At 39.7% G+C, this 23,404-nt stretch overlaps 6 protein-coding genes and 1 long non-coding RNA gene across 7 annotated transcripts; 3 read left to right on the top strand and 4 right to left on the bottom strand.

Annotated features, from left to right (window-relative positions):
- Positions 1-116: 116 nt before the first annotated feature.
- LOC140801481 (probable CoA ligase CCL9) lies at positions 117-2,273 on the bottom strand. Its single transcript, XM_073156636.1, has 5 exons — positions 1,936-2,273; positions 1,298-1,851; positions 729-1,216; positions 542-645; positions 117-450 (listed from the first exon to the last, which is right to left on the bottom strand). Exons 1-5 carry the CDS (start codon positions 2,134-2,136, stop codon positions 241-243), a joined length of 1,557 nt encoding a protein of 518 aa, XP_073012737.1. The 5' UTR covers positions 2,137-2,273; the 3' UTR covers positions 117-240.
- A 2,982-nt stretch (positions 2,274-5,255) lies between these two features.
- On the top strand, positions 5,256-10,153 carry LOC140801478 (FT-interacting protein 3-like). Its single transcript, XM_073156632.1, has 2 exons — positions 5,256-5,625; positions 6,903-10,153. Exon 2 carries the CDS (start codon positions 6,945-6,947, stop codon positions 9,948-9,950), a length of 3,006 nt encoding a protein of 1,001 aa, XP_073012733.1. The 5' UTR covers positions 5,256-5,625; positions 6,903-6,944; the 3' UTR covers positions 9,951-10,153.
- Positions 10,154-10,288: 135 nt separating this feature from the next.
- Positions 10,289-10,890, top strand: LOC140801484 (uncharacterized). The gene is made up of 3 exons (XR_012111458.1): positions 10,289-10,398; positions 10,552-10,661; positions 10,765-10,890. It is a non-coding gene; the product is annotated as an uncharacterized lncRNA (long non-coding RNA).
- A 1,291-nt stretch (positions 10,891-12,181) lies between these two features.
- LOC140801483 (probable phospholipid hydroperoxide glutathione peroxidase) lies at positions 12,182-13,760 on the top strand. Its single transcript, XM_073156640.1, has 6 exons — positions 12,182-12,335; positions 12,486-12,562; positions 12,666-12,727; positions 13,015-13,133; positions 13,254-13,421; positions 13,510-13,760. The coding sequence occupies exons 1-6, from the start codon at positions 12,279-12,281 to the stop codon at positions 13,540-13,542; spliced, it is 516 nt and encodes a 171-aa protein (XP_073012741.1). The 5' UTR covers positions 12,182-12,278; the 3' UTR covers positions 13,543-13,760.
- An 854-nt stretch (positions 13,761-14,614) lies between these two features.
- Positions 14,615-17,464, bottom strand: LOC140801040 (AT-hook motif nuclear-localized protein 11-like). The gene is made up of 5 exons (XM_073156031.1): positions 16,549-17,464; positions 16,192-16,259; positions 15,567-15,698; positions 15,208-15,369; positions 14,615-15,112 (listed from the first exon to the last, which is right to left on the bottom strand). Exons 1-5 carry the CDS (start codon positions 17,018-17,020, stop codon positions 14,942-14,944), a joined length of 1,005 nt encoding a protein of 334 aa, XP_073012132.1. The 5' UTR covers positions 17,021-17,464; the 3' UTR covers positions 14,615-14,941.
- Positions 17,465-18,588: 1,124 nt separating this feature from the next.
- On the bottom strand, positions 18,589-19,852 carry LOC140801041 (uncharacterized). Its single transcript, XM_073156032.1, has 3 exons — positions 19,741-19,852; positions 19,555-19,616; positions 18,589-19,055 (listed from the first exon to the last, which is right to left on the bottom strand). Exons 1-3 carry the CDS (start codon positions 19,796-19,798, stop codon positions 18,930-18,932), a joined length of 246 nt encoding a protein of 81 aa, XP_073012133.1. The 5' UTR covers positions 19,799-19,852; the 3' UTR covers positions 18,589-18,929.
- A 1,418-nt stretch (positions 19,853-21,270) lies between these two features.
- LOC140801264 (uncharacterized) lies at positions 21,271-22,300 on the bottom strand. The gene is made up of 3 exons (XM_073156284.1): positions 22,000-22,300; positions 21,579-21,914; positions 21,271-21,460 (listed from the first exon to the last, which is right to left on the bottom strand). The coding sequence occupies exons 1-3, from the start codon at positions 22,061-22,063 to the stop codon at positions 21,342-21,344; spliced, it is 519 nt and encodes a 172-aa protein (XP_073012385.1). The 5' UTR covers positions 22,064-22,300; the 3' UTR covers positions 21,271-21,341.
- Between the last annotated feature and the right edge of the window lie 1,104 nt (positions 22,301-23,404).

Here is a 23,404-nt window from a genome sequence, read left to right as displayed (position 1 = left end):
TTCGACGTGGTATTTTTTCTTCTTCTTTTTTTTAAGACCATTTTAATTCATCAGACCACACAATACTGAGGGCCTAAACCATTTTAACACACAGATCTACTTATGAAATAAAAATATTGTTAGAAAAAAATTAATAATATATATAACCAAGAAAAGCTTCGCATTATTTGAGCTTTTATAAAACCGAGGGCTAAAATGAAAAAAAAAGAGAGTGCGATGCCCCCCTATTGCTCTTTACATTTAAGCCCCTGCCCTGGGGGCTTTCGCGGGGGCCACAAAGTGCTCGGCCACTATCCGCCGTTGGATCTTACCGGTGGCAGTCTTCGGCAGCGAATCCGTGATGAAGACCTTCTTCGGAACCTTAAACGCCGCGAGATTCTTCCGGCAGTATCGCAGCACATCGTCCTCGCTGATCTCCAACGCCTCCCTCGGGATCACCGCACAATTTATCTACACGTATATTATTTATCAACGGCTCAGATGCTAAATATATATTATTTTTGCATATATAACCTTGTGAAATAACCTATTTTACACTTACCTCCTCGCCGTACTTATCGTCGGGGACGCCGAACGCCACCGCCTGCGCGATATCTGGGTGGCCCAGCAGCACCGCATCCACTTCGATCGGCGAGATCTTCTCACCTGCCAAAATTCCAAAAATACCCTTTTAGATCAAACGGCCAGAATCAAACCAAAATCAACCGTGTATTTCGATCAAAGCTCACCTCCCCGGTTGATGAGTTCCTTGATCCTTCCAACGAGATGGAGGTACCCATCGGCGTCCACGAAGCCCACGTCGCCGGTGTGGAACCACCCGAACTTGAACGCCGCCTTGCTCGCCTCCGGGTTGTTCTTGTAGCCGCTCGTCACGTTGGCGCCACGTATGCACACCTCCCCCGGCACGTCCGGGGGGAGCTGCGCCCCGTCCTCGTTCAGCACCGCCAGTTCCAGGCCGGCGGGCCGGCCCACCGACCCCGGCTTGTGCGGGCCGTCGGATGGGAGAGGGTTCGACGTCATCTGGTGGGACGCCTCCGTCATCGCGTAGGCCTCCAGAACCGGCGCACCGAAGGCCGACTCGAGCCGCTCGAGGATGGACGGCGCGAGCGAGGCGCTGCAGCTGCGGATGAACCGGAGCTTCGGGTAGCCGTCCGGCTCGGGACGGTTCGAGTGGCGGTCCAAGACGATTTGGTGGATCGTGGGCACGGCCGTGTACCTATCAGTATCAAATAGAAAAATTAACCAATTGACCAAACAATTAGGGGAAAAGTCGAATTAGAAGTAGTTGGTAACTTACCACGTGGCGGCTGCGGACCGCATGTCTGACCAGAAGGAGGATGCGGAGAAGCGGCCGGAGGCGGGGAGGGTGACGGCGGCGCCGGCGGAGAGGGAGCTGAGGAGGGCGGCGACGAGGCCGTGGACGTGGAAGAGGGGGAGGACGATCACGGTCGAGTCGGATTCGGTCAAGTGGTAAACGGACCGGATGTTGCTAACGGACGCCGCTAGGTTGCGTTGGGTGAGTGGGACCCCCTTGGGCCGGCTCGTGGTCCCCGAGGTGTGGAGGAACAGCGCCACGTCGGACGGATCGTTGGAGGATTCCAGAACAGACTCGAACCTCTCCGGGAGGGAGATCTGGAGAGGGCCGGCTGGGGAAGAGAGGGAAGCCGTGGCGTGGGGGATCCCGACCACAGCGGCGGCGGCTTGAGCCGCCGCGTTGCCCTCCGGGTTGGTCAGTAACAGAACCGACTCCGAGTCGGAGAGGTAGAACTCGAACTCCTCCTCCGTGTACGCCGGGTTGAGTGGCGCGGCCACCGCCCGCGCACGGATCACCGCGAGGAAGGCGATCACGAGCTGCGCGGAAATTTAAGCACGTCAACCAGCCGTCAGATCGCAAAAAAAAAAAAACGTGATCGTGGATCGAAAGCACGCACGTACCTCGACGGTGTTAGGGAAGGTGAGGGCGACGACGTCCCCACCGCGGACGCCGGCGGCAGCGAGGCGGGCGGCGGCGGACTCGACGAGGCCATCGAGCTGGGCGTGGGAGAGGTCGATCCTTCCGGGGACGGAGACGGCCCGCCGGTCGGGGAACTCCCCGGCGACCTTCTTCAGAATCCCGGTAAGGGTTTGCCCTTCCATGTTTACCTCACCACTTTCTCGAAACAAAGCGAAAACAACCCCGAAATAGGAAAGCAGACAAAGAGAGGAAAGTCGAATTAGAGAACGAGGAGGAGGAGGAAGTGGGAAAGGAGTCGAAGCATATAAAGGTGGGGTGGAAGACACGGGATACGAGGTAGGGACTTGGGAAGGTGGCGACACGTGGCGGGATTTGGAGGGAAGGTTTGGATTGGGAACGTTGGGGGTTGCGGTGATACCTTGGGGCGTGAGCAACCCGGTGGTTTCTAGTGACGCGTGCCGCTGACACGTAGGCGGATGAAGTCAAATTGGGGCGACGCTATACGGAGGGAATTGGGATTGGGAAGTGAGCGGGAGAGATTTGGTTGCAGTTTGGAGTTGTGACCTGCACCGAGTAGGCCTGTTGCCTGTGTGGCTGTGCGGGGAGATTTGGTTCATCTTCGGTAAGGAATGAGAGGGATGTCATGGGATTTCTCATGATCCATGTGCATGCATGCATGTCTGCTAAAACCAATCCCAGTAAATTAGGGCTGTTAAAAAAGCCAACGTAATCGACTCAGATCAGCTTGACTCCGACTCAAATAATAACTCAAGCCGTGCTGATCTCTAGACTCGAAATTATAACCGAGCTGAGCTAAGCTGAGGCACTTGCTCAAGCTCGGCTCGATATTATATATATAGTCATTCAAATTAGGTACATTATAATATATTATAGTAACTAGGATTCTTCATGTTATTTTTAATAATTTGTATTACTCTATGTGTTAAATACATTAGGATTCATATTTTTTAGTTATCTAGTTTTTAGAACTTGTTGTATTATGTATATTAGTGTTAGTCTAGTAAATTCATCTAACTATCGGGTTGGAGTTTAGTTGTGTTGAACTCGAGCTAAAAAACTTATTAAGCTACAGATGAGTTGTTCAGAAAAAAAAAATTCAACTCTCAAGCCAAGTCGAACTAAACCCAACTGGCTCAAGCTCCATTAGTTTACACCCTAAGATTCTATGCAAGTTAATGGATTGTCTTTTATTGAGGGAATCCACGAGACTGATTGAAGAAGATAATATGAGTCGGCACATCAATCATGCGTATAAACACTCTTGCCATCAATTTATTAATTAGCCACATATGAGACGCATGAACCTTTCATATCTCTAAAGTTAAAGAGAAGAATCCTCCTCCGAATCTCGTAAAAGAAGAATATTTTTTATTGGAGAATAACCCCGTTTTTAAATATTATCTTTTAGAAAATAATTGGTAATATCGCGAGGTCTTTATAGAGTTCCCTCGTTAATGCCTTCTAACACAATACTGGGCCCCCCAGATGCGTCAACTTAGTAACCTTTACGAATATAATAAAAGAGGAGAATAATAGTAACAATATATTTTTGTCTGTTAGCAGCCCAAATGGCCACTCGGCTAGTTCTAGTGACCACATGACATCAGCAACTACGTGTCGTCGTTGTCGGTAAGTGATAAAAAGTCGGTCCACTATTTAACACCTGGGCTCAGGCCCAAGCCCACGTGAACCGGCCCGCACCGGTTTGGTCCGCGTCTATGGGCCAGCATCAAGTTAGACCAAGCGTATGGTGAGGTGAGTTATGCTCGCCTTCGCAGACTTAACGTACACCTCGAATAGCGAGATGGCAGTACAACTTTATCCTCGCCTTCGCTGACCTAGTCAACGTACACCTCGAATAGTGAGACGGCAGTATAACTTTATCCTCTCTCTCTCTCTTTATCTTCCTTCCTACGTTGAGAAATCCATGAGAGACACGTAGACAAGGTGCACAGTAATGCCACAGGTAGATGAGGTGACAATTTATAGAAGGACCCAGAAATTTTATATATATTTTTTAAATAAGAGTAAATGGAGTGTAATTAGTAGAAAGGACCAGGGTCCGCGGATTGGACGACAAGGTGAAGTAAACGGTTAAGCTAAACCCTTATTAAATTATTAAGCAAATTTATCTACAGTAATTATTTACCGTTAAGAGTCTAACTCTACGCCCTCTTTTGTAATAGGGGGGAAGTACATGTTCTTCCATAGGGTGTTTCATGTAAAATTATACCAAGATCTCCCCTGTTACAAGAGGGTTCTCTGAAGTCCTAATTGCAGGAACCTAGTACAGTCAAAATGTCAGAAACAAGCTGATTGGCTGGCAAGAGTTCTACAGCAATTACTCATACAATGGAGGATATAGAAGATCCCTTGACTGCCCAGTGCTTCCACGCCGCCGACATCGCCACGTGGCGCACGTGACTGACCGACCGACCGACCTCGCCGACATCGTTCACGCTCAACACCAGGTTCGATGCGACTCTCGTCCTCATCCCACGTGGCTCTATGCGAGCCTCGTCGGCCGATCCTCCCTGGATATTTGACTATCTTTTCCGTTTCTTTTTTCATTTTAGCCCTCCATCTTTGTTTTTTTTTTTATCTCAGCCCTCCCATCTTTTGACATCGCTAAAATTTACTCCTCAGCGAAAGGAAACCATGTATCTATCCTTTTCTAATATTTTTTTTAAAGAAAGAAGAACGTTTGTTTTAACACGCGAAAAGACGCTTCGTTGAATGTGAGGGACAAATCCGTCATTTTCTACTCTCCTTGCGTGAAAGCATCGCGCTGTGAAACTTACCCGTTGCTCCGACTCCCGCACGTCGAATTTGACCCTCCTACTGATACTTATTTACATTTTTAAAAGAAAAAAAAGAAGAAAAGTAAATCCTTTCTTTGCAAATCAATTTATTTACAAATAGGACCCTAAAATAACACTAATTGTTAATCACCTAATCTTGGCTCGCGTCAGCATTAATTCCGCTGTCCCTCGTGTCCATACTATTCAAATTTCCTAACGTTGGGAGGACGTCAGTCTAATCCTTTGATCTTCTTTACATATCACTACCTGTATCTTACGCTTTTTAGGAATATCTCCTTGTTGACATATTTGCAAATCACCGGCTATTCAGGGGGTTTTGTTTGCAATGTGAAAAAGACGAATAAGGAATTATAAACGAGAAAGATTAAAATTATAACGTGATTATTCTTTTCGCAATATAATTAAATGTGAGGAGGTCTTTCGTAATAAGTTAAGACGAAGGTGGCAATTTGCAAAACAAAAGAAAAAACTCGAGCCCTCTAATAAAGATGAGTCGAAGAGAACAAAGAAAGGAAATAAAGGAGAAGAGACCAAAATGGAATTAGCTCTCACGAGTACGAGTAGAGATTAAAGTTTTCTTCTTTCCTCTTTCTCTTTAGGCCTCTAGGGTTCCTTGTCTTCTCCACTTCCACCTGCTCCGTTGCTTCCTTCTAAGCCGGTGTTGGCCATTGTTGACAATGCTTGCATCTCCATTTGAGAGGCCTCAGCTGGATTCGTAGTGCAAGGGAAGCTAAAGATCTCGAGATCGGCTTCAGATCGAGATCATAGGACGCGACTTTGAGCAGAGGGGGAGAAATTTGAGCGATCTGAAGGAGTTTAGCTTCGGAGGTGAAGAAACCAGCATTTTTTTTGGTTTTTGGCTTAGATCCTATCCTTTTTGTGTTGTTCTCCTTCGGAATATTCGATCTTTTTGGCATTTCTTCTGTCTATGTGGGATGGAGATGGATCTGAGCTTTTATAGGGGTTTCGGATCTGGAGAGTTTCCATCTTCAATTGATGCTTTCTATATCTTTCAGGAATCAATTATGTGATTAGTAATGAATTTTTTATTAGGCTTTAGCAATTGAGCACTTTATCCCACTAAAAGCGAAAGAGAAAGAGCCGTATCCATTCACTTTACTTTTCTAATTATAGTTGAAGTTTTAATTATTATCTCACGCTAAATGTTCGGATCTGGCCATTGCATCTTACAAAAAGGGTGTGCTTTTTTTATTTTTTTTTCTAAATCTTTTTAATTGCTTGGATTCAAGTTAATTGGCACTTATGTTTTTATTGCGCCTCTTTTTACTCCTTACACTTCCCTGTCATGCGAACTATTCTAGTAAGCACTAGGGTTGTCCAGGTTGTGCAAATCAGAGTTGAAGTCCTACATCTACTTCTTGTTTCTGATCAGTTGATGGGTTTACCCTTACAAATATTACATCTGCACATAATTATTGAAACTATCTGTCAGTAACTTAGCATGTCCTGATTTTTAACTAGGAATTGTACAGATATTTTGAAGAGTAAGCAGGCTGTTATTGCTTGATTCAGTTGCTCTGACTTGATAGCACCATTTTATTTTTTCTTCTCCTTTAACTTCATGTGCATGCTTAGCTATTGATATCTTTTTTTTTTATAAAAGTTTTTCAACAAGAAGCACCAACTGATGTTGATCATATGACGATATTGCTAATTTTTCTCTCCTAATCACTGTTCTAAAAAGTGATCTATGCGACCACCTAGGTATTTGCAGTCCTTATGCCCTAGGACCGGCATATGAATTACTCTATTACTATGGTACACCTATCTTGCCATGAGGTTATGCAATGCACATGACATGGTCAAATTGCTTTTCGTAGGATGTTTCTTTGTTATGTACTGTTTGCTGGAATTCTATTGAGAAATCTCCGGTTCAATGATATTTTCATTAGTTGGCTTAACTCAAATATAGGTAAACTTTTGTCTGTTGGCATTTAGGGCTTCTTCTCTTTTGCAAGTTTTTGTACTCCTATCCATGTTATTTCCTTTTCATTAGCAATTTTAGTAATTTAAGCATGAAATCCTGGTTATGCTCTTTGAATTTTATGTTTTATGGTAACTTCACCTTAATTCTTTTGTATTAGGGAGGAATTTCTTAATTGAGCACTGTCGACTTCCTGCCAAAGATGAGCAATTACAAGCTGGGTGTTGAAGTTGTAAGTGCACATGACCTCATGCCCAAGGATGGGCAAGGTTCTGCTAGTTCATGTGTTGAGCTTCAATTTGATGGCCAAAAGTTCCGGACAACAATCAAGGAGAAGGACCTTAATCCTGTCTGGGATGAACGTTTTTACTTTAATATTTCAGATCCTGCTTCTCTTCCCAACCTTGCCCTTGAAGCCTATGTGTACAACATCAACAAAGCCACACACTCCAAATCCTTCCTCGGCAAGGTCCGACTTGCCGGGACCTCATTTGTCCCTTTCTCTGATGCTGTTGTCATGCATTATCCATTAGAAAAACGTGGGATATTCTCCCGTGTGAAGGGAGAGCTAGGGCTTAAAGTGTTCATTACTGATGACCCCTCAATTAAACCTTCTAATCCACTTCCAGCTATTGATCCTTTCTTTAGTAATCCTCCCCCTAGCCAAGCACATCAAATGGCTGCTCATGACCAACAGTCTACAGTCAACCACCCCAAGGAAAACAAGTCTGAGCCAAGACATACCTTCCACAGTGTTCCAAAGGAGATCCATCAGCACCATTCTACGAGTCCAGTTAGTGAACAACCAGTTCAATATGCCACTGACCAGATGAAATCTGAACCTCCTAGGATTGTCAGGATGTACTCATCACCGTCTTCGCAGCAACCAGTTGATTACGCACTGAAAGAAACAAGCCCATTTCTTGGTGGTGGGCAGATTGTTGGTGGCCGAGTTATACGTGCTGAGAAACCTACCAGTACATATGACCTTGTAGAACAAATGCAGTATCTCTTTGTACGTGTGGTCAAGGCAAGAGACTTACCAGCTATGGATGCCACTGGGAGCCTCGATCCATTTGTTGAAGTGAAAGTTGGTAACTACAAAGGCATAACAAAACACTTTGAGAAAAAACAGAACCCAGAATGGAACGAAGTATTTGCTTTCTCCAGAGATCGGATGCAGGCATCAGTCCTTGAAGTTTTAATCAAAGATAAAGATTTGGTGAAGGATGATTTTGTTGGGATTGTGCGCTTTGATTTAAATGATGTTCCAACACGTGTCCCTCCGGACAGCCCGTTAGCTCCAGAGTGGTACAGACTCGAGGATAAGAAAGGGGAAAAGAAGAAGGGCGAGTTGATGCTTGCAGTTTGGATCGGTACTCAAGCCGATGAGGCTTTTCCAGAAGCATGGCACTCAGATGCTGTGACACCTACTGCTGGCATAAGCTCTCATATTAGGTCAAAGGTGTACCATGCACCGAGACTCTGGTATGTGCGTGTCAACATTATTGAGGCTCAAGATATCATTATACCAGATAAGACTCGCTTTCCAGACGTGCATGTCAAGGTACAGATAGGAAACCAGTTTGCGAGGACGAAGACAGTTCAAGCACGGACATTCAATCCTCTTTGGAATGAAGATCACATGTTTGTGGCTGCCGAGCCATTTGAGGATCACCTCATGCTCTCTGTTGAAGATCGTGTGGGGCCTAACAAAGATGAGGTGATTGGTCGTGTTATTATTCCATTGGCTACAATAGAGAAGCGAGCTGATGATCGCATTATCCATGGTCGGTGGTTCAGTCTTGAGAAGCCAGTTGCAGTTGATGTGGATCAGTTGAAGAAGGACAAGTTTTCGAGCCGGATTCATCTCCGTGTCTGCCTGGATGGAGGATATCATGTACTTGACGAGTCTACGCATTACAGCAGTGACCTTAGACCAACAGCCAAACAGCTATGGAAGCCATCAATCGGATTGCTTGAGCTTGGTATCCTTAATGCAGAGGGTCTTCATCCTATGAAAACCCGAGATGGGAAGGGCACATCAGATACCTACTGTGTAGCAAAGTATGGTCAGAAGTGGGTTCGTACTCGGACCATCATTAACAGCCTAAGCCCAAAATTCAACGAGCAGTATACATGGGAAGTCTATGATCCAGATACTGTGCTGACCATTGGTGTCTTTGACAATTGCCAGCTTGGCGAAAAGGGGACAAATGGTAACAAAGATGCCAAGATAGGCAAAGTTCGCATTCGTCTCTCCACTCTTGAAACAGGACGTGTGTATACTCACTCCTACCCACTTCTAGTTCTACACCCTTCGGGTGTCAAGAAGATGGGCGAAGTCCACCTTGCTATAAGGTTCTCATCCACATCACTAGTCAACATGATGTACATATACTCACGTCCCCTGCTACCTAAGATGCATTATGTGCGTCCATTAACTGTCATGCAGCTTGATATGCTACGGCATCAAGCTGTCCAGATTGTGGCAGCACGTCTGAGCCGAATGGAGCCACCCTTAAGGAAGGAAGTTGTGGAGTATATGTCAGATGTCGACTCTCACTTATGGAGCATGCGCAGAAGTAAAGCAAACTTTTTCAGGCTCATGTCAGTTTTTTCAGGCTTATTTGCAGTTAGCAAATGGTTTGGAGATGTGTGTGCATGGAGGAACCCTATCACAACCGTGCTGGTGCACTTACTGTTCGTAATGCTAGTGTGCTTTCCAGATCTGATACTCCCGACAATATTTTTATACATGTTCCTGATAGGTGTCTGGAACTATCGGTACCGCCCCCGGTATCCTCCTCACATGAACACCAAGATCTCTCATGCAGAAGCTGTGCATCCAGATGAGCTGGATGAGGAGTTCGACACATTTCCTACTAGTCGTAGTGCAGAGTTGGTAAGGATGAGGTACGATAGATTGAGGAGCGTCGCTGGGAGGATACAGACAGTTGTGGGAGACGTAGCAACACAAGGAGAGAGGTTGCAAGCACTGCTGAGTTGGAGGGATCCACGGGCCACAGCAATATTTGTGCTCTTCTGTCTCATAGCGGCGGTTGTGTTGTATGTGACACCATTCCAGGTTCTTGCTGTACTTGCTGGGTTTTACATCATGAGGCACCCAAGGTTTCGGCATAGGATGCCCTCAGCCCCACTAAACTTCTTCCGGCGGTTGCCAGCAAGGGCAGATAGTATGCTGTAAATAAGCTGACTGATGGGTAAAAGCTTCAGTCAGTCTCGTGAATTAGTCTGCTTAATTTGTCTTTAGGTTTTTATCATCTTCTGTTTATTAAATGGTTATAGAAGTGCATATTAGTGGGTATAGACCACAAACAACTTGTCTAAGTACTTGTGCATTATATAGTGCACTCGTTATGGATTATAGTGATCTTTCAAAATTTTCCACATGCATTATTATTCTTGACAGCGTTGAACTTCCGTGATTATGAAGTACTTGCAGGTTACTGACAGTGAGCATCAAACCTTGAACTACTTCTTTCCAGGTCGATCATGCTTGTGTGTTTTAATGCTTTTGTTTGTGCCTGATCTCCTCTTCCATCTTATTTGCTGCTATTATATTTGCAGATGCAGAGCTCTCAAACTTCCCAGGTTGAAACTTATGCAACAAATGGACCGATTTATCTATATTTGTAAGAAATTTTGCGAAATTGTTTGGATTCCAGTAATTAGCTCTTTTGCATAATTTTTTTTATTAAGATAAATTATATTGCTAATGGTGTAGAGGCTTCCAAAGAAACAATTCTAATTGTATGCTGATGAGGTTCTCTTTTTCCACTTAGAAGTGATAATTTTCAAGACCTTATCGAATAAGGTCTTCAGATATTCTAGAGAGATTAAAATAATCTAGACGAGGACGATAACATCTATTTTGCCACAAGAGCAAGAAGGCAAGGTGGGGCAAGAAATAATTATATGTGAAAGATGCACTTGACCTAATTTTTTTTTTTAATCTCATATTTATTTTTATTTATTTTTCAAATCTTCCAAATTGCAAGGCTTAGATATGCAATCCGAGTCCGAGTGGCTCTCTTGGAGATTTTGAAGATAAGATAGATGGATGGATACCTCTTACCTTCCAGAGATGTGCAAGTACTCGATTTTGGTAACTTTTTACTTCTGACCCTATCTTTTTAGCTATTTTCGATTTGACTCGTGCACTTTTTAGAAAAAAAAAATGGAGAAATTTATTTCGCTCCTTGTGTTATATTTCAACTGAAATTATTATTATTTTTTTAATTATATTTGATCAATTTATAAGTCGAATTTAAAAATATTTACTAAAGATAAAGTTATAAATAATTAAGATAAATTTTTTAAACATATCCAAAATAATATTAATTGGATTTAAGATGTTCTGTCATCCGAAATCTAATTGATATTATTTTAAATATTCTGAAAAGCTTATCAAATTATTTAAAATTTTGTCTGTAATAAATATTTTTAAATTCAACTTTTAGGTTAAGCAAATATAATAAAATAAATAACTGTTTCAATTTAAATAATCATAAGGTGTAAAACGAAACCAAATGGGTAAAATAAATTTAAATTTAGACCCAACGACAGACTTAAAATGTAATAAGTTTCCCGAGAAAAAAAAAACACCTACTGTCAGGGGGGGGGGAGGGGGTGTAAATTGAAATAAGCATATCATATAGGGTGTGAAATAAAAACAGAGTCCTGTTTTAAAATTTCCTTACCAAAGCAGACAATACCTAAAACTTGAATACCAAAAAAGTTATATTTTACTGTAGATCCAACTAAAGTAATTAACTGTTAAATATTTTACTTATCTAAAATTAAAATGCTGATAATATTAATATTTTCTAAATAAAGAACTTAGAGGATTAGACTAGAATATCGTTTTAATAAAAATACTAATTTATTAAAAAAATAAATACTCCCGGAGAGTAAAAAAGAACCACTTTACTAACCAACTATCGTAGAGAATTGGTAGGTACCTTCCCTCAAGGAGTTCAAAAGTTCTGACTCTAATCCCAAACAATATTGTGGAGAAATTATTTTGTGGTTTGACTCGATTCGGTTGATGGCTCGGCAGTGCGGTTAGCTTGAAGTAACAGCTCGGCAACGCTACGGCTTGGAGCAGGTTTCAGCAGCATTTAGTTCAGAATAATTATTTGGCTACGCATGTAGCTTGAAGCCTAGATTAGACAGCTAAAAGCTTAGTAAGACCTAAGTGCTCTGTATCTAGGGAGGGTTGGTCCTTAGTCCATCTCATATGTAGCCTTCGGACTTATGAATGATTAAAAAAAGTATTTATATTTAAATTTAGGTGTTATTTATTTTGATAAATAAATTTGAGAATAAACACCTTAAATATTAAAAAGCGGAAACTATTCTCGTAATTACATAGTACGTCGTGTAAACGCCGCAATTAAAAGCGCGGTTTACTCCTTATAAAATCCCAAAGATTCCAAACAAACCCAATTAGTCTCGTAGCTTTCCTCTCTCCTCCTCTCGTCCTCTCATTTATCCTCCTCTTCTTCCACGAATGGGCGCGAGTTCTTCGTCCAATATCGCTCGATCAATCCACGACTTCACCGTCAAGGTTAGATTTTCTTACATCCGAATTGGGTTTTGTTCACGATTCATCAGCTTTTTCGTCTAAAAAACCTTGATTTCTTCTTCCATTTTATTACAAGTTCCTAAATAGCTCTCTTTTTAAATAGTCTTCCCCTTTGTTTCATTGCAAACCTAGGATTCCAGGGGAAACGACGTGGATCTCAGCATCTACAAGGGAAAAGTCCTCCTAATTGTTAATGTTGCATCTCAGTGGTAATTCTATTGGGAAGCATTCGATTGATTTCTTTAGAGAATAAGCATATGGTGGTAATTAATATCTCCGATTGATAAAAAAAATTTATCCTACTTGTTACAGTGGATTGACTAATTCCAACTACACAGAGCTAAGTCAGCTATACGAGAAGTACAAGGATAAAGGTTTGGATATAAGTTTTAGGATTAAAATAACTATAACCCATTTTTACATAGATTCTCAACGTTATTAACAAAAAAAAATGTCGTCTTTTTTCTAAAATAAGGGTAAAATATTTTCTAGAGAATTTAAAATTAATCATGTGACAATTCTGATACTTTTTTATAGAAAAATCTAACGGATAACTAACGAAAGATATTTCGAAAGTTTTACATAGTTTTCTCAAACTTTTACGATTGCAATCTAAATTCTTATTCAAGTTTGATCTAAGTTTTTTTTTTCAATAAAATAGGTTTGGAGATACTGGCTTTTCCATGCAATCAATTTGGGGGACAAGAGCCAGGGAGCAATGAACAGATTGTAGAATTTGCCTGCACTCGATTCAAAGCTGACTACCCCATCTTTCACAAGGTAACTCTAGCTAATTCTACTCCACTTAAGTCGAACAATATAAAGTTTACAAAGCTAAGAGGAGTATAGTGTTAGAATTGGCACCCAAGAGTGCATATAATTCCTATTGGTTTTTATTAGGTTGATGTGAATGGGGGCAATGCTGCTCCTATGTACAAGTTCTTGAAGTCTAGCAAAGGTGGCCTCTTTGGAGAAAGCATCAAGTGGAATTTTACAAAGTTTTTGGTTGACAAGGAAGGGAATGTTATAAACCGATTCGCCCCGACCACGTCGCCGCTGAGCATCGAGGTATCGCCGCCAACCATCTGAACTTCTCTTCTTCCACCATTAGAGGTTGACGATAATCTTCTAATTTGTTGTTTACCTATTTGCGCAGAAGGATGTCAAGAAGATATTAGAGCTCCCATGAAGACAGTCTCTGTGAAGCCTGCAACATTGGATTTCTGTCATGAAGTCTCAGAGAGAAAAAGAAACTATCTATGTAGAATTGTTTGCAATTAGGGAGTGAAGTTTTTAAAGTTTGTTTTGGTGTCTCTATTGATGATAATGTATTGCAAAGTGTTTTATGGAAATATTGTGTAACATTATTTTGTTGATCAAAATCTAATAGTTATTATTATTTTTTAATGTGTAAAGAGCATGATATGAAAATTTGGAATACAAATTTATTTAAGTTTTTAAAGCCAGCGTTCGAATGCCCCAGCTCGAGGACAGAAGCTGCCTAATGGCGTATGGCCAAGGGATAGAAATCACAATAAGGTGTTTGAATGCTTAAACCTAAGGCATAATCACATTTTTAGGTGTTCAAACGGCCCCCATGGCGTTTGAGTGCATTTGACTGAGAGCATAAAATCCCATTAGGCATGCAAATGGCTTATCAAAGCCAGCTAATATGGGCTTGATCTTGCAAGTCTATAAAAGTCTTTGAATCCTAAAAGTGGACGACTTAAACCCTAAAAGCGGATGACTTAATGGAAGAATAAAAATTGAAGCCCCAGCAGAGAATTATTTGAGAGTTCTTCATTGATCAGAGACGAATACTACCTAATCGTTCCATTATCATTCATCGATACGACTGACTATCTCAAAGATCACTGACATAAGTTCGTTTGATCTCAATGATTATAGAGATCAGTTGAATTAACTACATGAAGCAATTTATTACGGGATCTAGCGAATAAGAAAACTTCATATACAATATTCAACGGGTAATTTATAAGCCATTCTTGTATTTGTTCTTTTATTATAGTTAATTTGATCCAAGTAAAAAGGATCAGTAGGTTTTCCACATAAATTTTCAGTGTTTGCATTGCTTAATATTTTTTAGCTATTATTTATTGTTAAATCTTCAAGATCATATTGTTTGTTCATATTAGGGTTAGCCTTAGATTTCTCATATTGATTGGTACTTTTGGATCAAGCAATCTGCTCCTTGTGATGTAACTTGCATGAAGACTGGATACAAATTTCGTAAAGACGAATGCATAATCTTTCAGAATCTTAATATGAAACCAATGTCTCCCACAAGCATTACCTTTTTATTAAAATATCCCTAAGAGCTGTCAATGGCTATGATAGCACTAAAAATTCAACATCAGGACACAAAAGGCTCAGTCAAGCATCTGATGCCTTTGTCTCGCAGCCAAGTTTTTTTATTAACAAAATGCGATCGTGTAAGCAAATGACGCGCTAATAGCAACGCCGACCTTAATCCATCTCAGTAGCAGAATGTTCACGACCTCGTGCGAGTCTATCCACCGAAAGCTGATCTCAAGTCAAGCTGAAAAAAAAGTTGGAATTTCTCATGTTCATCCACCTGGAGCCACAAGTGATCCATCAGACACTGAAGGTATTAGATTTTGATTCAGCGCAGTGCTGTCTGACATGTCTCTTTTGCCATTAATACGTTCATAATCTTGCACAGATTTAGTTTTGACCTTTGTTTTCAACCGTCCATAGATGAAACTACCTACTATCACCTGCATGTGTTATGTAAAAATAATAGGTAAACAAAAAGGCAAAGTAAAGATACACTAGCACACCAACGTATGCAGGACTTGAACGTAGCAATCACCTGAACAGTGGTGGCAGCTACAAGAGCTCCGGCTATGCCACCGCCAAATACTCGATTATCAGCGGAGGAGAGGGCTATACTTAGACCACCGCCCCTGACACGCGAACCGTCATTTTCAGCTAACAAATAAGAACCAGACAAGCCCAAAATCTCAAAGTGGCCCTGCAAGAGCAATAAGAAGAGGAGAGCACTGTCTCTAATATTAAAGATAGAAATGGAATGGAGACAGAGAGAAAGGAACAAAATGGAATTTCATCATCCTTGGGTCTAATGATCACTTCCAGATAATACGGGAGCTAATATAAAACAACCTATTTCAAACTATAACTACCAGGAAACAGGGAGAATAAAGGGGCCACCTCATAAGTAGCTATGCCACTAGAATTTGTAGGTTGATGGAGGCTAACTGTGGAAACAGCACCATTTGCTGAGAGGATGCACACAACCCTTGGACCCTGCCGTGAGAAGGACATTATCTTGGCTGCAATGTCCTGCAATAAGAACAAAGTGAATGGTAGTGCATCGTTTCATTCCAAAAACTATCTGCAAACTGTTGGGTTTAAATAAGAATGGGCTGACATATATTAAGAGAGAATAGTCAACAAATTATGATTTTTTTTTTCTTGTACTGTGTGTGTGTGTAAAGAATCAAAAAGAAAGGATGGCATAGTATGGAAAAGGGTAATCACTCTGAAGTATCTAAACAGAAGAGAAAGACATATAATAGATCATATTTTGTCTGCCTACTTTGAAAGACTCTTATCAAGTGATCGAGGTGAGGGGTACTTTGTCGCGGGACTTCCCGAGTGAATAAATCTAACGATTTATTATTAAGAGGCGGATAAAAATAGGGAATTGTTGTTTTTATCTATTTACTATTAGATATCAAAAGTATTAGTTCAATAATGGAAAAATGCCTAACATAGACACTAGCAAGATATATGAATTATTCCAACAGAATGGATTAATCAAGGCATGTCCTACCTCTCCTGGATGGGTTGTAATAACATGAGGGGTAAAGCCCATTCCAGCTGAACCAGCAATCCATTCCCCTAAAGAATTAGTTACCAAAATTGGTGTTACATAGTGCCAAAAAAAAAAAGTTTTTGTTATAAAATATAGATGCTTGCACAGTTGCACCATGAAAGATTGCTATGACTAAGTGACAAAATAGGATGTCAATTATTCAGAAAGATTGATATCAAATCTTGGACAATATTTACAAGAATTGCAAGGCAAAAGGATCTCCCAATAGATCTGGCACATGAGATAGATCATAAAAGAACACGGGTTTTTCTTCTAAATCATTTTCAAGCAATTGTTTATGGTATGGTAACTCACCTGACAAAGCCAACTGCTGCTTCTTTCCTGTTCCCGGCGGCCGCCCTCTACCCCGCTTTTGCAATTGACCACCCAGCCCTGACACCGACGCCGATGCAGATCCCGACAAAGAACCTGACCCAAATGTTGGACTAACTGAAGACAATGGAGAGAGCCCCAAAGACATATTTCCCTCCGGCCTATACTTCCGGGGTCTCCCCCTCTTCCTCTTCACCGTCTCCCCTTTGCCCACACTATTCGCGCTATTCTCCGACGACAATTGAGACAAAGATTCCACTCCAATTGCCGATCCCATGAACCCTCTAATGTCCGAAGATTCAAGCGGTAATCTCGAGCTCGAAATAGGCATTTGATGGATACTAGAATCAGCTCCATATATCGCCGGCTGTGATCCTGAACCAGAGCCACCTATTCCACCACGCTGAAGCAAATATGACAGACCAGATGCAAAAATGGCTTCCCTCCCATCCATGCATGGATTAAAAAAATTTCAGACACCAAAACGACTACTATCTCAATGTTCCACACTGAGAAAAGAGATGGAAAAGACTGCCTTTTTCGTCTAAAGTTGGGTTATTTGCCAATGTTGTTGAAATTTTTCAAAAGCCCACAAGATGAGAAGCATAAGATTGATACGAAACTAAATATTAAACCAAAGCCTTCAATAAATAAACACCATCCAAAGGAGGAAGTAGAGGATGGCAAACGAGAGAAGAATACCAATCGCGGTCGAATACCTTCGAAACGAACCCTAAAACGCTAAACCTTTTCCGTACTTATAGAGAGAGAGAGAGAGATGCGAATACTGTAATTGAATTGAGAGAGAGAGAGAGAGAGAGAGAGAGAGAGAGAGAGAGAGAGAGAGACCGAGGAGGGTACAAGTGCAAACCTGTTTCCGATAAGATTGAATGAGGATAAATATCATATCGGAACGGACGATATCTAAACGACAATTCTGTTACGGCTGACAGGATCCTCTGCGATCCGGACAGTGCGAAATAAGTCAATCCCACGTTGCCACTACTCCTCTTTGCGTGTATTTGTTAATTGTTAGGGATCCCTACATCCAGACCCCTGAACTATCTTAACCATTTTTTTTCACTTCTTTTTGTTAAATATTCATTAAAAATAATACGTAATTCCTAGTGGAAATCTGTAATTTTCTTTATCGAGTTAAAAAAAATTAGTTTAAATTATGGGGTAGTAATGGCAAATGACCTTTTAGCCAACTTGCTGCAAAGAATCAAAAAAATACAGCTTCTCATGAAAAGGAAATACCATCCAACCTGATGAAGAAACCAAGTCAGTTGACAGTAATTGCCAGATAATTCTGCACCTCAAATGAATAGGAATCCACTCCTTTCATGCCCAAATGGACTTAGCCTGCAATTGCTTGAGCTATTGGTTTCTAGGAACTCCTTATCCTAAAGCAAAAAAGGGTCCACAAATTTGCAATTCTGTAATCCATATCAAGCATTCTGCACCTATCAAAATAATCTCACACTCTTCTGCATGTCATCCATCACCAGGCTTGCAGGTTCAACCATTCAGACTTTGAAGAAGAAGCATTGCAAGGGACCATGAGGTCCTTCTCAGCTCCTACTTGATCCCCAAGTGGATAATTATTCACAAACAGGAAAAGAGAGCAACAGATCATGGACCAGGTCCCTAATCCTCAACTACACACTTCAAACCAAAATGAGAGGAGATAATGAATTTGATTTTGAAGCATTTGATTTTTCATACATCAAAAAGATGAGGTTAAGCTGCAATACAACTGACAATTATTAACACGCCATCCCGATCAATAAGTTGATGAGGCATATTGATGCCCTTCTCTGATATTGAAGCTCTACAAAGAGAACATATAAAATTCTAGCAAATGACTACTAAGAGTGATCAAATTTGGATATCTGACCTCTATACATAATTTAAAGAAGCAAAAGTTAGCCATGCACAATTCAATCTGACCAAATCACAAATCAAGTCAATTGCAACTATAGAGACCACAAAGAGGAAAGGGTTAGAAAGACTGGACTATAGGAAAAATGGCCATATAGGTCATAGCATTTTTGCAAGCTCTGGACAAATTCCAAACTTCAAGAGACACGAGTTAAAAGGAGAGCCACATAGCCACAATCCAAACACCAAAGCAGCATTGCCAGCCAACAACAGAATAGGATCAAAACTGCTGCAACAGTTTAAATTAAGAGTTGTCACTGCATCTACGACACTAGTGTAATAATTGCACCTAAAATTAAGCTGGGAAATAGCGAGAAGTTCCACTGCATGTGCACCACTATATAAAGAGTAATCAGTGCTACACAATCCAAGCCGTCATCGATCGATTAGCGATGCTCATTTTTTACAGTAAGCTGAGATTATTTATCAATCTCCATTGCTTGTGCTGCCTTAGCCTTTGCCAAAGCTGACAATTTAGTCTTCACCTTCTTTTTTCCAACCTTAAATTTGCCTTTGTTCTTGCCTTTCATGTCACTACTATCGACCTGAATCAAGAGGAAAAAAAAAGGATACGACAAAATTACCAAAATTATGAATGAGTGGTTCACCACACAAAAATTCCAAAGTTACATATCATGAATGCAATGTGCGGAAACATTATAAAGAAAACAAAATGTCTCATTATTCCGGAATCTTCTTGACAAATAACTAAGGAAGCAATGCAAAAAATAATAGTGGGAGACCGTTCAATTATGCTACCAGCATCTGATATCACTGTCTGGCATGTCAACAAAGGAGCATATTAAGACATTAGAAAAAAGAAGGCACAATAGATTTTGCATTTGTAGTATATCATATTTTGCAATACATGATACATCATTCAATCTTTCCAATCAACAAAATTCCATCTTTCTGTGCTTTTAGTTATAAACATGATCTATGAGATGAATCTAAATCAAAAAAACGAATACACAACATAAAAGAAAGAAAAAAACAACTTAATTGAAGTCCCCTAGTACATAAAAAAGAGAAGCGATTTACTACCTTCATCTTTGATTGCTTTGCTTGCAATTTCTTCGCTAGCTTTTCCCTTTCGTCCTTTTCTCCTGTTGTTCCACAAAAGGAGCCCAAAATTACAAATAAATCAGAGAATTTTTTTTTTAAAAAGAAAGAAAAAATAACTGGAATCAAATTAGACAGGCAAAAGGATATGATCGTTCGGGCGCTCACTTTTGAGGTCGAATTCGTGCTGTTTTTTTCTCCTCCCGAGATTATTCTTCTTCGACATCTCTCGATTTCGCCTGTCCAACAAAACCCTAAACTCTCGGTGAAGAAAGAGCAGCGGCGCACTTGTATTACGGAATTGCCACTATAAAAAGTCGGGTCTGTGCGAAAGGCGGTTTCGGGTTGGTCCCGAATAGTTCTGTGTAATAAATCCGACCCGATAAGCTAAATTAGGTCAGCTTATGACAAGATGAGAAGGAAACAAATAGATAATGAGAGAAATTTATAAAAAAAACAATCTAGGTTTTGCTTTTATTATCATTCAAACCCAATTATGAATATTTATCCTTTCACCATATATTTTACTTTTAATACCTCAAAAAACTATGTTATTAGTTTTTTTTAATAAATATTTATCAATAGATGAGTTAAAAATAACTATAATGTAGAATATCCTCAATATCCTTTAATAAGTTTTCTTTAAGATTAAGACAAAAATAAGACCAAATTTTGAGGTCAAATGAGATTTTTTGTTTTGAAATTTTAGTTTCTTTTCTGAAGTAATGGAATATTATCTATTCCATAAGTTTCTATTAAGTTAAAATTAACTTAGGTCTTTTAAGGTGTATTGAGACATTAAAAATCAAAATATATGGGTTGAATTTAAATAGGGATAGTTATCGTCAGCCTCCTTGAACTATCATCATTTTTTACGTACAATTTATAACTATTTTTTTTATTAATGCATACTCTCTCGCTTAAAAAATTCTTACTTTAGATAGTTTATACAGTTATATTTTTCTTAGGGATTTGTATAGATATTTTTCTTAGTTCAGGAGATCTATATGAATAATAAAAAAAATTCAATATATATACATAATAATAATAATTATAATTTATTGGGACTAAGTGTAATTATCCCTTATAAATATTTATATGATCGGGCATGAATAACAACAAAGGCAAAATGTAGGGTCTAATTTGGTAAATTTCCCTGAGCTATTATACTTAAAATAAAAGTATATAAATGGATAGTCTTTATTCTAAGCTATGACTTGGAATTTATACTTCAGATAATTGGAAGTATATAATATCTTTTTACTTTTATCACATCAAAAGAAATGATATATTTTTCCAATCCCTTGGAATTGGACCTTTGTTTGAAACCCACAAATCTGAATTAATAGTAATATGAGATATTTACGGTTTAAATATAATTAATTATCTTACATTAAACACGTACAGCTATAATATAGATGTATCCAGGAAGCAAATTATGGTCAATAATCCTCATTTTATAACCATACAATAGTTCCCATCAGAACCATTGACAAAATTTAAATTTAAATTTAAATTTAAATACAAAGAGAAATATACAACGATAACAACTTTTATTAATAAAAAAGTAAGTTCACGTATAAACTCAAACGTATAAAACTTCTTGGCAATATTTATATTCAAACCTCAACGAACAAGCCAAGATTTGAAGGACATGAAAAAGAAAAAAAAAAGTAGATTAATCCTAGAAAACCCTTATATTTTTCTAGGTTATTCTGCAAACCATAATAATATTAGGTATTTTATAGGGTTTTTTTTCGCATTTTTGATCACACTGGTGGCTCTGCCGGCGAGTTTGCAGCTTGGAACTTAGCAGGAGAAGTAACGACTAGCTCTCTACGAACAACTTTCTTCTTGTTGTTTTCGCATAAATTTGGGAGATATACACCTATAAAAAATTAAGAAAAAAAATTATAGAATTGCATATATAAGTAATATTTATAATATTTGTTATTCCATTCTATTTTGACTTAAATTTTTGGAGTAACTTTTTTTGTTTAGCATACCTTCGCCGGCAGCAAGATTGAAATAAAGATCAACAATGTTAGGGCAACTATTGTAGCACTCCATGGAGCATAACTTTCTTATGAATTTGGCATCGAGCAGCGAGTCTGTGGATATCCCCACAGCATAACGATTAAGTTGGCAAGCCTTTATGCACACATCGGACTCGATATAGTTCTTGATCCCCTCTGCCTCGATCCTCGAGGTTTGGCACACCAACACCTCTTGCAGCCCAGCCCTCTTGATTTGCTTCTCGAGTAGACACCGCAACCCTAACGACGACACTGCGTATGCACATGTGCTGACATCTAGCCTTTCACATGCGATATCTACTACTCCTATAATTTTGCTACAAAACTTAATAACATTTATAGATTTATCAAAATAGCTAAGCAATGTACACTATTGTAAGTATTACGCTACCTGATGCTCTTGACAGAAAACCGAGGAATGCAAAAACTAGAGATAAGAAGAATTTGGAGGCCATTCTTCTTTAACTGCTGAGAGATATAAGGAGAGAAAGAGGGGAGGAGGAGGGAGAGATGAAGATGAGATGCAATGCATAATTAGATTAATTTGGTTGGGTATTTATAAGACTTAGAAGAAGTGGTTTGCTTGTTTGGAACTATGGTAGAAGTCTTCCTATTAGGCATCTGTGGGTAAAATTATTTCTTCTCTAATTTATTTATTTGTTTTAAATTAGAACTGGCAATTTCTATGACCAACTCCTATGGGACCAAAATGAATAGGAGAAATGTTCAGTTGCCTAAAAGCTTAGCTTTTCATAATTTAATTCCTCATGATATCTTTTCCAAAACTATTATTTTTATCTCATTACTCATTCTGATGATATTTTCTTTCTTATTTCCTTTTAAATTTTTCTGAGGTATAGAGAAGATAACTGAGATGCCCATTTTGATATTTTTCTCATATTTTCCCTTTTTCTGAGGTAATTAACAGATGGTTAGTTCACTGCCTCAGATAACCAGAATTAAAAATAAAATTAAGCCAATTAAGACCAAGAAACTAGTAAACATATACCAATCAGATGTATAATCCACCATCAGAAGAGATACAAATTTATGCTTAAAAATGAATAGAGTAAAATCAAAATAATATCAAAATTATCATTATTTATACGAGAGAGAGAGAGAGAGAGAGAGAGAGAGAGAGAGAGAGAGAGAGAGAGAGAGAGAGAGAGAGAGAGAAAAGGAAAGAAAAAAAAAATCATACCGGAAAATGGATCTGCAGAGTTGGCAACAGATGGAAAATTTCAAAGGAATCGCATTGATCATCTACTACTTTGTTAAAAGAAGAAGAAAGATAGAGATAGAGATATTGATTAGAGAGATCAATGCGATCCCTTTGGAATTCTCCACCTGCTGCCTCTATATATATCTTCATAAGATGAACACATGCACCAACTTACTCTCTCTTCTTCTCTTCTCTTCTCTTCTCTTATAATGGAGTTGGATTGGAGACTTGGAATGGCTTAAAGTCCAAGTTAGAAGACAAAGGAGGAGAGTGAAAGCCACAGAGAGAGCTGAAGCTTTGCTGTTGCTGCTTTGCTTCACGCCTTGGACGTGAGGTGGGTTAGAAACAGGGAGGGCCCAACTGACCCAAGGTGCAATTACCCAAATGCCCTTCTTTGTCTGCCCATCGAGATCCATTGATTATTGATTATTGATTATTGATTAGCAGGGGGGGTAACTTGGTCATTTTAACGTGTGAAGGGTGGAGATAGCAGGACCGATGAAATATATAATAATGGAGAAGTCACTTTCTCTCACAGTTGGGGATTCCTTTTCTCCAAGCTTGCTGGTGTTTC

Source organism: Typha latifolia, chromosome 14 (genome assembly GCF_019914945.1).
Source record: "Typha latifolia isolate L0001 chromosome 14, TyphaL0001v2, whole genome shotgun sequence".
Classification (NCBI taxonomy): domain Eukaryota; kingdom Viridiplantae; phylum Streptophyta; class Magnoliopsida; order Poales; family Typhaceae; genus Typha; species Typha latifolia.
This window is presented reverse-complemented; position numbering and strand designations above follow the sequence as displayed.

Excerpts from the sequence above, each read along its gene's own strand:
- LOC140801481 (XM_073156636.1), bottom strand. The coding sequence starts at position 2,136 with ATGGAAGGGCAAACCCTTACCGGGATTCTGAAGAAGGTCGCCGGGGAG. Across the intron at positions 646-728 it reads GGAACTCATCAACCGGGGAG|GTGAGAAGATCTCGCCGATC; the intron begins GTGAGCTTTGAT and ends GAATTTTGGCAG. Across the intron at positions 451-541 it reads ACGATAAGTACGGCGAGGAG|ATAAATTGTGCGGTGATCCC; the intron begins GTAAGTGTAAAA and ends ATATACGTGTAG.
- LOC140801478 (XM_073156632.1), top strand. The coding sequence starts at position 6,945 with ATGAGCAATTACAAGCTGGGTGTTGAAGTTGTAAGTGCACATGACCTC.
- LOC140801483 (XM_073156640.1), top strand. The coding sequence starts at position 12,279 with ATGGGCGCGAGTTCTTCGTCCAATATCGCTCGATCAATCCACGACTTC. Across the intron at positions 12,728-13,014 it reads CGAGAAGTACAAGGATAAAG|GTTTGGAGATACTGGCTTTT; the intron begins GTTTGGATATAA and ends TCAATAAAATAG. Across the intron at positions 13,134-13,253 it reads ACTACCCCATCTTTCACAAG|GTTGATGTGAATGGGGGCAA; the intron begins GTAACTCTAGCT and ends GGTTTTTATTAG.
- LOC140801040 (XM_073156031.1), bottom strand. The coding sequence starts at position 17,020 with ATGGATGGGAGGGAAGCCATTTTTGCATCTGGTCTGTCATATTTGCTT. Across the intron at positions 16,260-16,548 it reads GCAGCAGTTGGCTTTGTCAG|GGGAATGGATTGCTGGTTCA; the intron begins GTGAGTTACCAT and ends CTAATTCTTTAG. Across the intron at positions 15,113-15,207 it reads TAGCTGCCACCACTGTTCAG|GTGATAGTAGGTAGTTTCAT; the intron begins GTGATTGCTACG and ends TAACACATGCAG.
- LOC140801041 (XM_073156032.1), bottom strand. The coding sequence starts at position 19,798 with ATGTCGAAGAAGAATAATCTCGGGAGGAGAAAAAAACAGCACGAATTC. Across the intron at positions 19,617-19,740 it reads GCACGAATTCGACCTCAAAA|GAGAAAAGGACGAAAGGGAA; the intron begins GTGAGCGCCCGA and ends GTGGAACAACAG. Across the intron at positions 19,056-19,554 it reads CAAAGCAATCAAAGATGAAG|GTCGATAGTAGTGACATGAA; the intron begins GTAGTAAATCGC and ends CTCTTGATTCAG.
- LOC140801264 (XM_073156284.1), bottom strand. The coding sequence starts at position 22,063 with ATGGCCTCCAAATTCTTCTTATCTCTAGTTTTTGCATTCCTCGGTTTT. Across the intron at positions 21,915-21,999 it reads TTTTCTGTCAAGAGCATCAG|GAGTAGTAGATATCGCATGT; the intron begins GTAGCGTAATAC and ends GCAAAATTATAG. Across the intron at positions 21,461-21,578 it reads CAATCTTGCTGCCGGCGAAG|GTGTATATCTCCCAAATTTA; the intron begins GTATGCTAAACA and ends AATTTTTTATAG.